The 14,320-nt window shown below is 50.5% G+C and overlaps 1 protein-coding gene across 1 annotated transcript; it reads right to left on the bottom strand.

The window, feature by feature from the left end:
• Positions 1 to 4,966: 4,966 nt before the first annotated feature.
• Positions 4,967 to 10,460, bottom strand: Krt4 (keratin 4). The gene is made up of 9 exons (XM_052160604.1): positions 9,933 to 10,460; positions 8,514 to 8,728; positions 7,652 to 7,712; positions 7,264 to 7,359; positions 6,562 to 6,726; positions 6,290 to 6,415; positions 5,527 to 5,747; positions 5,280 to 5,314; positions 4,967 to 5,145 (listed from the first exon to the last, which is right to left on the bottom strand). Exons 1-9 carry the CDS (start codon positions 10,419 to 10,421, stop codon positions 4,967 to 4,969), a joined length of 1,587 nt encoding a protein of 528 aa, XP_052016564.1. The 5' UTR covers positions 10,422 to 10,460.
• Positions 10,461 to 14,320: the final 3,860 nt, after the last annotated feature.

Genomic DNA, 14,320 nt, shown 5'->3' with positions numbered 1-14,320 from the left:
GATGGAAAAGGTGACTGTGAGAAGGGAAGAGAAGAAAGACCAGCGAAAGAAAGAAGAGGAAGAATAGGAAGAGAGGAAGAGGAAGAAGAGGAGGAGGAAGAGAAAGAGGAGGAGGAAGAAGAAGGAGGAGGAGAAGGAGAAGGAGAAGGAGAAGGAGAAGGAGAAGGAGAAGGAGAAGGAGAAGGAGAAGGAGAAGGAGAAGGAGAAGGAGAAGGAGAAGGAGAAGGAGAAGGAGAAGGAGAAGGAGAAGGAGAAGAAGAAGAAGAAGAAGAAGAAGAAGAAGAAGAAGAAGAAGAAGAAGAAGAAGAAGAAGAAGAAGAAGAAGAAAAGAAGAAGAGGAAGAGGAAGAGGAAGAGGAAGAGGAAGAAGAAGAAGAAGAAGAAGAAGAAGAAGAAGAAGAAGAAGAAGAAGAAGAAGAAGAAGAAGAAGAAGAAGAAGAAGAAGAAGAAGAAGAAGTAGTTATGGAAGAAGTGTAGCAATAAAAGAGGGTGCTGCTGGAGAAATGGTAAAGAGTACCTGTTGCCCTTGCAGAGGACCCAAGTTCAGTTTCCAGGATGCATATAGTAGCTCATAACCATCTATAACTCCAGTTCAGAGGATCCTACCCCCATCTTCTGATCCTCGTGGGTACCAGGCATGCACAAGGTAGCCATATATACATGTAGGCACAACATTCATACACGAAATAAATCTATAAAGAAAAGAGGAGAAGCATGGAGAGAAAACTATCTCATGGGGTGGTGTTGTGCACCTGTCCAGTAAACACTGAGGAGAGAGCATGTGGGCATTAGGAAGAAAGGGGTCCCAAAACATAGAGGTCCATGGGTGCCCCGAGGTAGAACTGTGGGGGAGTATCTGGGGAGCCAACGAGAGTATCTGGGAGATAGGTCACAAGAGCCACATGAAGCTGCCTCTCTCACTGAGAGGGGAGCCACTGAGGTCAAACCAGAGACATGAGTAAGGCATGAGCTGGCGTTGACTCCCTCTAGCTACTGTGGAGAAGACAGACTGTGGGGATCAAGGGGGAACAGGTTACAGTCACTCCACCCTCCTTCCTTTTGTCTTATCTTTGCAAAACTGGCTTCCACTGCCTCCTGCAGGGATAAGCTAATAGAGCTACAGGAAAGCAGCGGAGGTTCCCCTGTCAATGCCTCTGCAGTGAGGACCTGAGTTGCAGACTGCCCTGGTGAGACTCCTGGGATCCCACCAGACCTTGCCCCTGGAGAATTTCTCAACAGCACAAACCACAACCTTGCCCTATGGAGAAGTTCCAGAAAGACCTTAGGAATTTATTAGCTATGTTGTTGAACACCCCCCCCCAAAAAAAAGGAAGGGAAAGAGAAAGAGCCTGAAGCAATCATTTAACCTGGAGGAGAAAAAGTTACTGAGTAACATGTCCGTCCCCAGCATTCCCAAAGTCATGCTCCATACTCAGGGTCAGCTATACCCTCCATCAGGTCAGCCCCATCTTCATGATGTCCCTGTGACCTCCCACAGAGCCAACAGAGAATGAGCATCCAAGGGAAGTCCTGCTCCCTGGAGGTCATGTGCGCTGTATTCAAACGAAGCAGGATGCTAGGAGAGGAGAGAAATGCTGTCACCTGCCAGGGCTCCACTCAGAGAAAGGAATGCTCTCAAAATCTATCCAAACAGGCCTGAAGGAGTTCAGCACAGTGCAGCTCATCCAACAGACTTCCTGAAGAAGAGGCTTCCTCTCAGAGAACAGAGTCCTGCTGGGAGCTCTCACCCCACCCCCTACACTGAAGTCCTTAAATACCATCTCCTGTGTGAAGCTTTCTAATATTGCCAAGCCCTCTCCTGAGACCGGAAGTCACGTCACCTCCCTGGAAACCATTGCTTTGGATTGTAGCTCCCAATAACATCCATTTATTTGGCTACCAAGTCACTAAGAAAAAGACATGGCCATCTATACCAAAATCTCCCCAAAGACTAGTCTAATTCCTTTTGTATTAGGATCCCCATTGCTTAACACAGGCTAGGCATTCACCCCTGCTTAGCACAGGTTAGGCATTCACCCCTGCTTAGCACAGGCTAGGCATTCACCCCTGCTTAGCACAGGTTAGGCATTCACCCCTGCTTAGCACAGGCTAGACATTCACCCAGTGGCAGTTCGTTGGTTCATCCCGTCAACATTTATTAACCGCCACCAAAGGGCAAGCATGCAGTCCTGAACATCAGGATGAATCCAGCCAGAGCTTCTGGGCTGAAAGGATTCATAATTTTGGCCTTTGTTGAAATAATGAATGGGTGGATGGGTGCATGGATAGATAGATGATTGATGGGTAATTTGGTTGGTTGTCAATTAAGTATGCACCTTTAATCCCAACAGTCAAGAGGCAGAGGCAGGCAGAACTTTGAGTTTAAGGTCAACTCAGGTGACAGATCAAGTTCCAGTACACAGAGAAGCCCTGTCTTGGAAAAACCTTTTTTGGAGAGTTTCTGCCTAGTGTACCTATCTTTATCTGACTTCTCCTTTGAATCAGGCAGCAGTGAGCCTGGGTCCCTGGCTTCTAGCCCCACCAAGGCTTCTTGGCCACACTCCTGTTCTCACATGCTTCCCTTCATAAATAGAGTTCACTCCCAACCTTAATGTGCCAAAGGCTACAATCAGATTGAGAGGGCTTCTTCCCCTCTGCATCTCCTTTCCCTGGGCAGGCTACCAGACTGCTCAGAAAGAGTCAAATAAATGTTTCTCTTCTTCCTTCCTTTTATTCCTGCTTTTGTTGTTGTTACTTGTTTATTTGTGTGCTGGGTTTGTCTGTTTGTTGGCTTTTGCCACCAGGTCTCTCCATGAAGCCGAGACAGGCCTGGAACTTTCAGCAATGCTTCTGCCTCAGCACAGAGGCTACAGTGTGTCCCACACGACTCCAGCTTGGCTATCCTCTTTTACTAAATACAGGAATCTTATATAAACAAACTACAGCCACTTGCCTCTTCATGAACATTGACTCTACGACACACCTGCATGCATCTCATCTGTAGCTGCCTTGGTAGACGAGATCATTAACTGCCTCTGCAGAGGCCAGGCAGACCCTAGTGTCCCGTGGGCTGGTTACTCCACACTCCTCTTAAACAGAAACATGAGGAAAGGGACGAGGGCAGTCTTTGGTCTTCTGGTAGGAGAGTCAGAAGATTTGCCCTCTCTTTCAACCCTTAAGTCCTCTTCCGCACCCCAGAAACTCAAAAAAAGCTGAATAGACCTTTTCCCAGGGGCAGGGTACAAAGGGAGAAGAAATGCAATCCACTTGACAGGCTCGCAGGCTACAACTGCTTCCTGCTCACACATGACACACAGGGCAACAAGCCCAGGACAGACAATGGAGAGATCAGGGCTGGGCCCCAGAAAGACAGATCTCTCTGGGCCAGGAACCTCTCCCAAGAACATAGCCCCAGATTAAAGCTCTCTGTTCTGTCCCAGGGGAGGAGAAACCCCATATGGCCTCAGGGTCCACCTACGGCCCCCATGGGTAAGTCCTGGCTTGGGCAGGACTCACTGGCACCATCAAGCCAGAGTTCAAAGGAAGTCTTCACCTGCAGAAGGAGGTTGGGTCAGGCTGCAGATGGGAGCTGTGTCACCCATCTGTTCTGGGGAAGGAGAAGGTAGCGGTGTTCCAGATCCAGGACTGAAATAGGGAGGTCTCAAAGGTTTCACCAAAGCCCTCTCCTCAAACTGTCCTCTCCCCTGCAGCACTGCCCCAAGCAGAGTCTCCAGGGGCGCCTCAAATCAAGAAGCTTCCCACTTCCCTCTCCTCCACCCTTCTTCCTTCTCCTCCTCCTCCTCCTCCTCAGGGACAGCAGCAAGCTGAAGCCTGGTTAGCTCAAGGAGGTGGAGAAGCGAGCAAAGCCTCCCAGGCCTGAAAAAGAGTGCTGCTCTCCTCGACCCAGCACCCAGGACCTCGTTGGTTCTCGGGATAGGTTTCTGAAAGCCTCTCAGAAACCCATTGGGATTTATCCAGAAACATGGAACTGCACAAAATAGGAAGGCCTCTGGCCAGGATATATAGCTCAAAGAGCATACATGTGCAGAGCCTTGGGTTAGACTTGAAGCACCAGCAAAGATGAACTAAAGAGTGCTTACTAGACACTGAGGCCATGCAGTTACAGATTCTATAAGCTTCGTGCTCTATACACATTAAGGCACTAGACTATCCGATGCCCTGCATATGTCCAGACTCAGCCTCTTCCTCCATGCTGATCCCAGGTTCAACATTGAGACATCCTGCAGCAGGCTCTCCTACAACAAGCATCGTTTAGATGGTTGGGGTTTTGGTGAATCCATTCCCCTGACCTCTGGGCAGCCTTTAGGTTCCTATCCTGCCTCTCCGGCAGCCATACTTTCTGCACCTTGGAAACAGGAACCTGAGGAAAGGGTAGATGACTTTGATCCATACAGACAGATCCTCAGACCTTTACCTAAATTATCTGAGTAGATGGATTTCTAGAGCCTTCTTCCCAGGAGACAAAGCCAAGTACTCGAGATGAATGACAAAAGCATTTTATTGGGGATGAGTAGAGAGAGGAGCGGGGTTGCACGGGACATCAAGCAGTCCTTGTCTTAACCTGGCAGAGCCTGTTGCTGCCAAGTGATGGAGAATGAGGATCAGGTGGAGGCCGGTGTGACTAAAGTGACCGAGAGTGACCCTGTATGTCTGCAGAAGGAGTTCCAGCTCTTCATCCCCTCTGTCCATTGGGGTGAAATCAGACACCCCTCCCATGCAGGGGGGTCACTTGGCCCAAGTTGAGAAGAAGTTACCAGGCTCCAAGCGGGCAGAGGTCACACCGTGGCCAAGAACATCATCCTGGAACTGAGGGACCAAGGTGGGGGTCTGGGGGGACTGACATGATGAGCACCAGGAAGGAAGACTGGAGGTGAAGTGAAGGTCGCACAGGAGATATTAGCAACGGCTGACCCTGTGGGCTCAGGGCCCTTGGGATCCTGTCTCGCCTATCGTGGGGACTTCTTGGTGATGGTGGCGGAAGAGGTGATCTTGGAACCAGAACTGCCATAAACACCACCACCAAATCCAAAGCCACTTCCAGAACCAGAACCAGAGCCAAAACTGCTACCCAGGCCAAGGCCGATGCCAGCACTGCCACCGATGCCAACACTGCCGCCAATACCAGCTCTGCCGCCAATGCTGGCGCTGCCACCAACTACCGCTGGAAGGAGACACAAAGCCCACAGTTATTCTCAGTGCCAGCAGTCCCCAACCCAGACCCTGGAGGCCAGACAGACGGCAGGTGGGGAAGGTACTTACAGATGCTCACAGCACTCTTGCATTCTCCAGACATCCTGTGGGGAAGAGAGAGCCATGAGCCACGCAGAACAGAACCCCATCTCTTTCAACACACAGACAGTATGTGATACTATCTCAACCTTGACCAGCCATGCCATAACAGCTAACTGTGAACCTGCTGGGCCTGGTCAGAATGTTCCAGCACAGCACTGAAGCCTGAAGAGAGAAGTCCAGCAGAGTCCTGACCCTAATACCCAACCTCCCTCACCTGCACTCCTCGCCCTCCAGCAGCTTGCGGTAGGTGGCGATCTCCACGTCCAGGGCCAGCTTGACGTTCATCAGCTCCTGGTAGTCCCGCAGCAGCCGGGCCAGGTCCTCCTTGGCCTTCTGCAGTGCAGCCTCCAGGTCAGTGCGCTTGCTGTAGGCATCTTTGAGGGCCAGCTCTCCACGCTGCTCTGCATCAGCCACAGATGCTTGCAGAGTCTGGCACTGTAGACAGGGACATTAATGGGCAACATCAGTGCCCTTTTTTAGAGAACTTCACACCAAGCCAGCTTCCTTTGGTTAAGATGTTAGAATCCTGTCTGCCCTTCTTCCCATCTTTTCTGACTCAAGAGTCCCATTCCTAGCCTGCCTTTAATGGTGGTGCAAGCCTTTAATCCCAGCACTCAGGATGCAGAGGTGGATCTCTGTGAGAGGCCAGGCTGGTCTACAATGAATTTCAGGATAGTCAGGGCTACACAGAGAAACCCTGTGTCTGGGAGGTTGGGGGAGAAGTCCCATTCCTTCCAAACAGAACATATCCATGTCCCTGCAAGAGTGCCAAGCCCACTCATAACCTCACCATATCAACAATAAAGATTGCACAAGCTAGGAAAGACTAGCCAGGAGCCCTGTGCTTGGGCTGCCACACCACCTTAAACAAGGCACGCTGTGAGATCGGTATCGTGATGTGCACAGGCCGGACAGCTGAGCCTAGAATTTTCCAGTGCTTTGTCTGCTCATCCCTCCATAAAGGCACCCACACCCACCTGCTTCTTGATGTTCTCAATCTCTGCCCGCAGCCTCTGGATCATCCTGTTGAGTTCTGAAATCTCATTCTTGGTGTTCTTCAGGCTATCTCCATGTTGGTCAGCTGACATCTGGAGCTGCTGGACCTGATACCAAGGGAACAGGGCTCTAAGGTTGTAGTGCAGAGCCAGTGAGGGTAAACAGAGATGAAAGGGTAGCACCAGAAGCCATGAAATCCGGGTGAAGTGAGGGTCAGTGGCATCAGGAGGATGGACTCATCTCGCACGCCTACCTTGATCTGGTACCAGGACTCAACCTCAGCCTTGCTCTTCCGAGCAATCTCCTCATACTGAGCTCGGACCTCCGCGATGATGCCGTCCAGGTCCAGGTTCCGGTTGTTGTCCATGGACAGCACCACAGATGTGTCTGAGACATGTGTCTGCATCTGAGACAGCTCCTACAAGGCACATGTCTCACATCAGACCCTAGCAGAGTCATTTCCCCTGACCTCTGACACCAGCCTCCTACCACCATGGAAGTGACTGAGAATTGAGTCTGATGGAGGCAGAGGTGATGTTCTCAGTGCTTATGGGGAGGGGAAGGAGAGAAATGAAAGGTTGGTGGCATTGCTGTCACCAGAAAAGCATGGTTCTAGTCTACTGATCTTCAAGACCATAAAAGTTCTATGTGTAATGAGCCAGGTACACTACATGTTGTGTGGAAGGCAATGGAATGGAAACATTTAGGGCAATATGAGTTCTCCCCCATGCAACCTCCAGCTCCAAACCTCTCCCCTAGGGCATGTAGTTCTGAGAAACTCTCCACTGAATCTCTCACTATACTCTAGTCTTTTCTACCCGTGACCTTGCCAAGACCTTGCCAAGAACCCACTGCCTTCTCTGAAATTGTTGGAATCTATTAAGAACCATGACTTCCAACCCACAGCCTAACAGATATGGATTATCTCCCTCTACACAGAGAACAGAGGCCTCACCGCTTCATAGAGGACTCTGGTGAAGTTGATCTCATCCTTAAGACTTTCCATCTTGGCCTCTAACTCCACCTTGATCATGTAGGCAGCATCCACATCCTATGGGGGCAGAGGAGGAGAAACGGGAGGAGGATGAAGGGGCACAGGAAAAGAAACAGGGAACCGGAAATCACAGTGGGGACAGGAATGTCAATCAACACCTCTAGGTTCCCTTCCACATTCTAAAAGGCTGTGCAAAATCACTATGCACACTTGCTGTGTTCCGCCTCTGAAGCCATCAGACTACACAGACAAAGCACAGTCCAGAAGGGTTGTCTTCACACAATTACTTTCTTTCAGATCTCGCCCCCCCCTCCTTTGATACCACGATTCCAAATAGAGCCTGGCTTACTTTCTTGAGGACCACAAAGTCATTCTCTGCAGCTGTACGCTTGTTGATCTCTTCTTCGTACCTGGGGTGGGGATAGGAAGACAGAAGACCACCGTGAGATATTTCTCCCAGGTCCACTATTTCTTCTCAAACTCTGGGAGTTTGGAAATGCCCAGATCATGAGCAGCACTCAAGTGCTCATAGATACTCATCTAACATACTACCCATGAGGCTAACAGCCTCAGCCCTGTTTATTCAGAGACATAAAATAAGAAAAGACTGTGTTGAGGGGACAAGATGTAAGGAGAAACCTCATCAGATTACATCATTGGAAAGACTGTCATTCAGGCTGTGGTAGATTCAATGCCCTGATTTTAAATCCCGGGTCTGTTCCCTTTTCTTGGTGTGTGAGTGTGGTCACTTTCTCAGCCTCATCCTACAGAGGACAAAAGAAAAGCTACTGCATATTGTGTGCCCCTGTGTGTTCCCTGTGTGTCCTATCTACTTATCATTCCACTAAATTCTCACAAACCATAAGGTAAGACTACTACCCCTATTAAAGATTATGAAAGCCACAATAATATTCGGTTGGCTCTTTCCAAGCTATTTACCAGTCTATATTCCAATCTATGACAAGGCTAACGCTACTATTGATCCATTATATTTCTGAGCCTCTTTGTACACAGCCACCCCAGGAACTTAAAACTATCACTGATTAAGACAACTAGTAGTTATTTGGCCTCCACCTATAAAATTGTGGCCATTTGAATATGGAAGCCGACTTAGAGGAGCTTTCTACCCCAGCTTTGGATTCCTGAGAGCCCGAGGTCCCCAGTTGCTGGAGAGGAGCCTGGGCATGGGCCAGCCCTCCCTCTCCACGTACTTGGTCTTGAAGTCCTCCACACTGTCCTGCATGATCTTCAGCTCTGACTGTAGGCGACCTTTGTCATTGCTCAGAGTGTCCAGGTTCTTCCTCAAGGCGTTGATGTAAGTCTCAAAGAAAGGGTCCAGGTTTCTGGGGGATGTTACAGTTGTCTGCTGCTGGAGGAGGTTCCATTTGGTCTCCAGGACCTTGTTCTGTTGCTCCAAAAACCTCACCTGTGTTGAAAAAAGGCACAGGCCCCTAGTAAGACCCGGATGCTTCAGCAGGAGTGTGTCTGAGGCCAGCACCAGCCTAGGTGGGACAGTCAGCCAGGCCACCTAAGAATCACACAGCTTGGGCCACCTCAGAGCAAGCCTGGTACACCATCATAGCAAGCATGTTCCTGGGCCCATAGTGGTCTATGGGACACATAGCTTGGGGAACACAGTATAGGGTTGACAGTGTGGCAGCAACAGCTTTCTAACCACAGCAGACCAAAGGCCCAGATGCAGGGCTAGAGAACAAAGCATCTGTGGAATAATCAAATTAAGTAAGACCACAAGATACAACCAACAAAGTTGGCAGGTGCTTGCATTCAAGGGATACGGACCCACGGAGAAGAACAGACCATTCCCTAAAGACTTTCAAAACAAGCTGCACATGTGTGGTCCAGCACTCAGGAGGCTGAGGCAAGAAGGTGATAAGTTTGAAGCCAATAGGAGCTACATAGGAAAACCTTGTCTCCTGAACCTGTATACGATTAAGTCTAACTTAATGGCCCAGACATGTTCTAAGACTCAGCTGGAACCCGTCCTGCAAGGACTTCCTGGAGCATTCATTCTCTAATGCACCTAGCCAGGCCAGTCAAAGGAGTGGTCTGGCAGAGCATCTCCATGTTACATACAATCAACAAGACTCCCACCTTCTGAACTCAGAAGCTGAGGTGAAAGGAAATGCAGCCAGGAAGCCAGGAAGCACAGAAGCACAGAACTCAGTCTGGTGCTCAAGTCTGTACTCCCGGGTGCATGGTAAAGCCTCTACGAGCTACTACAGGTTCACTCAAGCCAGTTTACCCCCTCATCCTCCTCTAAGCCGTTCACTCTTGCCTCAGACACCTAAAGGAACCAAACCCTTGATGCCCAGCAACCCAGAGCAGCCTGGGCTGGAGCACCACATTGGCCCCTAGTCATCGATCTCTGAGTTACAAGACTCTATGATGCATGGCTACAATTGAGCTACATGGGAAAGATCTCCCGGTCTCGCCTTAGAAAAAAAAAAAAAGGAAGCTGGGCTAGAAAAAGGAAAGAGCATCTCCTGTGCTCTTCAAGCAGCCCCAGAGACAAGGGGTTTCACTCAGAGTCAGAGGTAGGTATGAAGTGGCCTCCTGGCTAAGGCCCAGGGCCCAGGGCTTAGAAACCTTTAAAGGTCAGGCTCACTCGCCTTGTCAATGAAGGAAGCAAATTTGTTGTTGAGGGTCTTGATCTGCTCACGTTCCTCCGTGCGGATTTTCTGGATCTCTGGGTCAATCTCCATCTGAAGAGGTGTCAGCAGGCTCTGGTTGATGGTGACTTCCTGAATACCTCCAGCAGGACAGACGGAGAAGCCAGGACCGCCACGACCATTGAAGGAGCCTCCAAAGCCACCGCCAAAACCACCGGCACCAAACCCAGCACCATATCCTCCAACACCGAAGCCTCCGGCACCCCCATAGCCACCTCCTTGGCAGGACCCAGCCACGCTCATGGAGATACTCTTGTGGCCCCCGAGGTTGTAAAGACTCCTGCTGCCAAAGCCCCCAGAGGAGCAGCGCCCTGCACCCCCAGACATGGAGGCTGAGCTGAAGGCCACCCGCTTGGCTCCACCAGCAATAGCTGAGCCACTGCTAAAGCCCCTGGAAGCTCCACGGACGCTTGACTGTCTGGCGATCATGGCTGAGAGAGGAGGCAGCTGCAACAGGCGTAGAACAGAAGCGAAGCGAGGGCTAGGTCCTGAATGCCAGAACCCTCAGCCCTGGTAGCTTATATGGGCTGGAGCAGTAGGGCTTGGTTGCAGGGGCATAAAGGAAAAAATCCGAAGTATCTCTGGGCTGGGCCTTTGGCAATGGTCCATCTCTCTTGCACCTGCTGAACATGTCACTAAGCACACCTAGAAAAGTCACCGGGAGGGCACAGCTTACGGTCTCATCCCTCCCTGAGCCAGTGCCCCAGGGCCTCCTGTATCACGGCCCACCTGACTCAGGCCTTTCAGGCCCCACTGCCCTTGCTCCTTCCTTCCTAGCCTCATGGGGCTCCTGCTACAGACACCAAGTCTGACCACCCCTCCTGCCACAGACCCTGGAACGTAAGAACCTGGGTCCAGGGCACAGCCTACCATTGCCAGGCTGTACACTCCCTGACCTGAGCAGGCTGTTCCCTGAGCTCTGCCCAGGGACTCATAAATTGGAAAGAATGCAAATATTTACCTTTCCTCTCAAGACAAGAGAGATTGTAATCATGGATGTGCGCTTGGTAAGCTGTCAGAATCAACTCTTACGCCTGTAGCCTTCATTCCTATCCTCCATGTGTTCTGGGCCCTTAGTTCACCTACGAAACAAGGCTCCTCTCTTCCAGTTCCAGCCTGGTAGCCTTTCCAACCAAGACCCAAAGGATCTCCTGGATGGGACTCCACCGTGTGGCCCGAGCCACCCTGGGGCTTACAAGGCTTCCCCAGAACACAGCATTTCTGTTTTTTCTGATGTGACCCCAGAATTCTGGAAAACAGCTCCTAACATTCCTTATTTTTTTATTAGATATTTTCTTTATTTACATTTCAAATGTTATCCCCTTTCCTGGTTTCCCCTCCAAAAACCCCCTATCCTATCCCTCCTACCCGCTGCTCACTAACCACCCACTTCCCTGGCCTGACATTCCCCTACACTGGGGCATCAAGCCTTCTCAATACCAAGGACCTCTCCTCCCTTTGATGACTGACAAGGCCATCCTCTACTACATATGCAGCTGGAGCCATGGGTCCATTCCTGGGCATATACCCAGAAGATGTTCCAACATGTAGTAAGGACACACACTCCACTATGTTCATAGCTGTCTTATTTATAATAGCCAGAAGTTGGAAAGAACCCAGATGTCCCTCACCAGAGGAATGGATACAGAAAATGTGGCACATTTACACAATGGAATGCTACTAGGCTATTAAAAACAATGAATTCATTAAATCCTTAGGGTTTCTAACATTCTTGATGCTGAGGACTGCTTTGGCAGACTGGTGGTGATTCAGGGCCGTGTGGGAGATGCAAAATCATAGTTTTACTCCTAGAGCTTGGGTCCCTCCTAACTGAGTGCCACTGGCCTACACAGAGTCTACTCATCTCGAGCTAGCTGTGCAGTCTGGCGTGTGTCATCTGACCCCTCTGAGACCTGCCAACTCACCTCATATATAAAACAAGACATGCGCCCATGCGTAATTGATAAGACAGTATAACCAAGGGGCCTCATCCATAGGAGACCCACAGGCATCCGCTCGCTTCCTATCCAGGAACTAGGGAATCCAATACATCTGTGTTCCCTCCTCCATCCATCATTGAGCAAATGACCCAGATGTGAGAAAGAGATAATACCATGGGTATTCCCCCCTGCCTGAACCACACCAAGCCCCCCAAAAGCTTCCTTGATACACAGAGAACTCGGTGCGGTGAGCACAGGTGAAGACCTAGGGATGGAGCTACAGCGAAGGCCAGAAGACAGGCCAAGAGCCCGACCAACAGCCCTCCAGGTCTCCACCTCTGTCCTGCCACTGACCAGCTGTAAACCTACTTGAGGACTGGGGATGCTAGAGCCTAGACCCTTGACATATGCAGAAAATGCTGGAGCAGGTAAGCCTGCAGAGTGCAGAAGTGCTGCCCCTCTGCCCCAGTGTCTGCTGAGCTCTGGTTTTCAGCCAATCTCTGTGATTCAAAGGACTAGGGGACTGTGGGTCACTGGCAATCAGGCCTTCGAGTGTCTACCCTAGTCTGGGAGTAGGCATGTCTTGTCAGGAAGGTAACAACAGCTTTAGATGTCAAGGGCCACCTGAAGGGGCATTCTGAGAGCCACCCCCATTCTGCACTTCCCTCTGCACCCATCTTATCTCTGTCCTCCACAGGTAGAGGCCCTGACAGGGATTTGCAGGATGAAGCCTTAGAGGACTCGCGCCATTTCTCTGAGTCTTGTATCTGACACTGTGATACTCCAAACTTGGGAGAAATGACACGGTCAATGGTCATGCCAAGGACTGAACAAAAAAAGACTCCAGGACTAGACGTGTGCATCTTCAGAGAAATGACACCAGCACCCTCATTTTGTGCCTGGGGTCATCCAAACGACAAAGCCATGACTGAAGACCTCCCTGATGGTTATGTGAAGAATGTGCCCGTCCCTTCAGACAAAGGGCGGGAGAGGGAAGCCAGGTGCATTCTAGGTAGAAGTGACCCTTAGAATGCCTGCCCTGCCGTATGCTGGATGACAACGATGGCTCTTCTTGGGACAGTTTTATTCTTCTAAGCCATTCTAGCAAAGAGATGTTGAGGCTCAGAAAGGTCGAGGTGCAACAGCTCAAAAAAAATGGGTTTAGGAAGCCAGTGCTATAGGCGTAACCTCAAACTCATGACCTTAACCTTTGAGTAGACACTGTTTTATACAGGCGTCTACCTCCCCCATGCAGAATTCTCAGCCATGCACAGCTGATGGTCCCCCAGAACAGCAGCAGAGTCTGGTGGGAGCACGGCATGCTCCAGCTCAGCTCCCTTCTGCCTCTGTGATTGCTGACTTCATTTGTGTGTGACCCTGTCCTAACAGGTCCTCAATAAGTCACAGCAGGGCCTTCAACGGCCAGTCTTGTGCCCTACAATTAGCTAATTTCAAATTGATATAGTCACAAATCTTATGATAAACCCAGATCAAAGAATGTTCTGGTCTCAAGCCACATCCTATGAGTTTATTAAATCACAATTGCCCGTGCATCACAGAATCCTCACCCTGGAGATAAGAAACTGCAGGTAGACACAAGCAAGAACTTCCCGGTTGAGATCATTTTTAGTCCCTGCAGGAAGAGGGGCAAAGAAGAAATGTTTCCTTTCTACACAGGGCACAAGCAAAACAACTGTCCACCAGGAGGTGACAACTGAAAGCCAGTCTCTCACTCCCACTGCAGCCCTGTACACACACACTCTTGCTTCTGCTTCTGACCTTGGTGACCCTGCTTCCTTTGGCCACCTGCCCAAGCCCGGCTCTGAGGAGTAAGCCGGGTGCTGTCAGGCATGGAACGGGAGTGGGAGGGTGTGTTTGCTCGGAGCTTTCTGAGTGCAGCAGGCGAAGCCTTCGCATTCAGCTAGGGATTACGGATGCTGAGGCCTCTGTCACTGTCAGCCCTAACCTGGGGAACAGTGTGGGAAAATGTCTTGCTCTCCCTGGTCAGATGGGTGTCCTTGCCCCACTGGGTCACCTAACCCAATTGCCCCATGGCCTGAGTCACTCTAAGGGAACCAGAGCCAACCAAGGCTTCAGAGATGCTCAGGAGACCCAGGGAGCTGGGAGGAAGGCGAGGCCAGAAAAGTCTATGGATCAGTTGTTCTCTCTCCTGCCCCTGGCGTGCGCCAGCAGGGGCTTTCAACACTTCCCACTGCCAAAGCTTCCAGGCAATGGAGATGGGAAACAGGCTGTAGCACACCAGCCCCACCCTTGCAGGTGGCCTTCCATCCCGCACCCCCTGAATCCCTCAACTGGGAGTTCCCTGTGGGAAGGTTCCAGGTCGGTAAAGTCACTTCTGAGCTTGGACAAGCTAGGTAAAACTGCATG

Source organism: Apodemus sylvaticus, chromosome 17 (genome assembly GCF_947179515.1).
Source record: "Apodemus sylvaticus chromosome 17, mApoSyl1.1, whole genome shotgun sequence".
NCBI lineage: Eukaryota > Metazoa > Chordata > Mammalia > Rodentia > Muridae > Apodemus > Apodemus sylvaticus.
The sequence above is the reverse complement of the archived record's forward strand: the minus strand, read 5'-3'. Positions and strand labels throughout refer to the sequence as shown.

Coding starts and splice junctions, on each gene's coding strand:
- Krt4 (XM_052160604.1), bottom strand. CDS start 10,421: ATGATCGCCAGACAGTCAAGCGTCCGTGGAGCTTCCAGGGGCTTTAGC. Junction 5,315..5,526: donor CTGGAGGGCGAGGAGTGCAG/GTGAGGGAGGTT, acceptor TCTTCCCCACAG/GATGTCTGGAGAATGCAAGA. Junction 5,146..5,279: donor CAAGAGTGCTGTGAGCATCT/GTAAGTACCTTC, acceptor TTGGCGGCAGAG/CTGGTATTGGCGGCAGTGTT.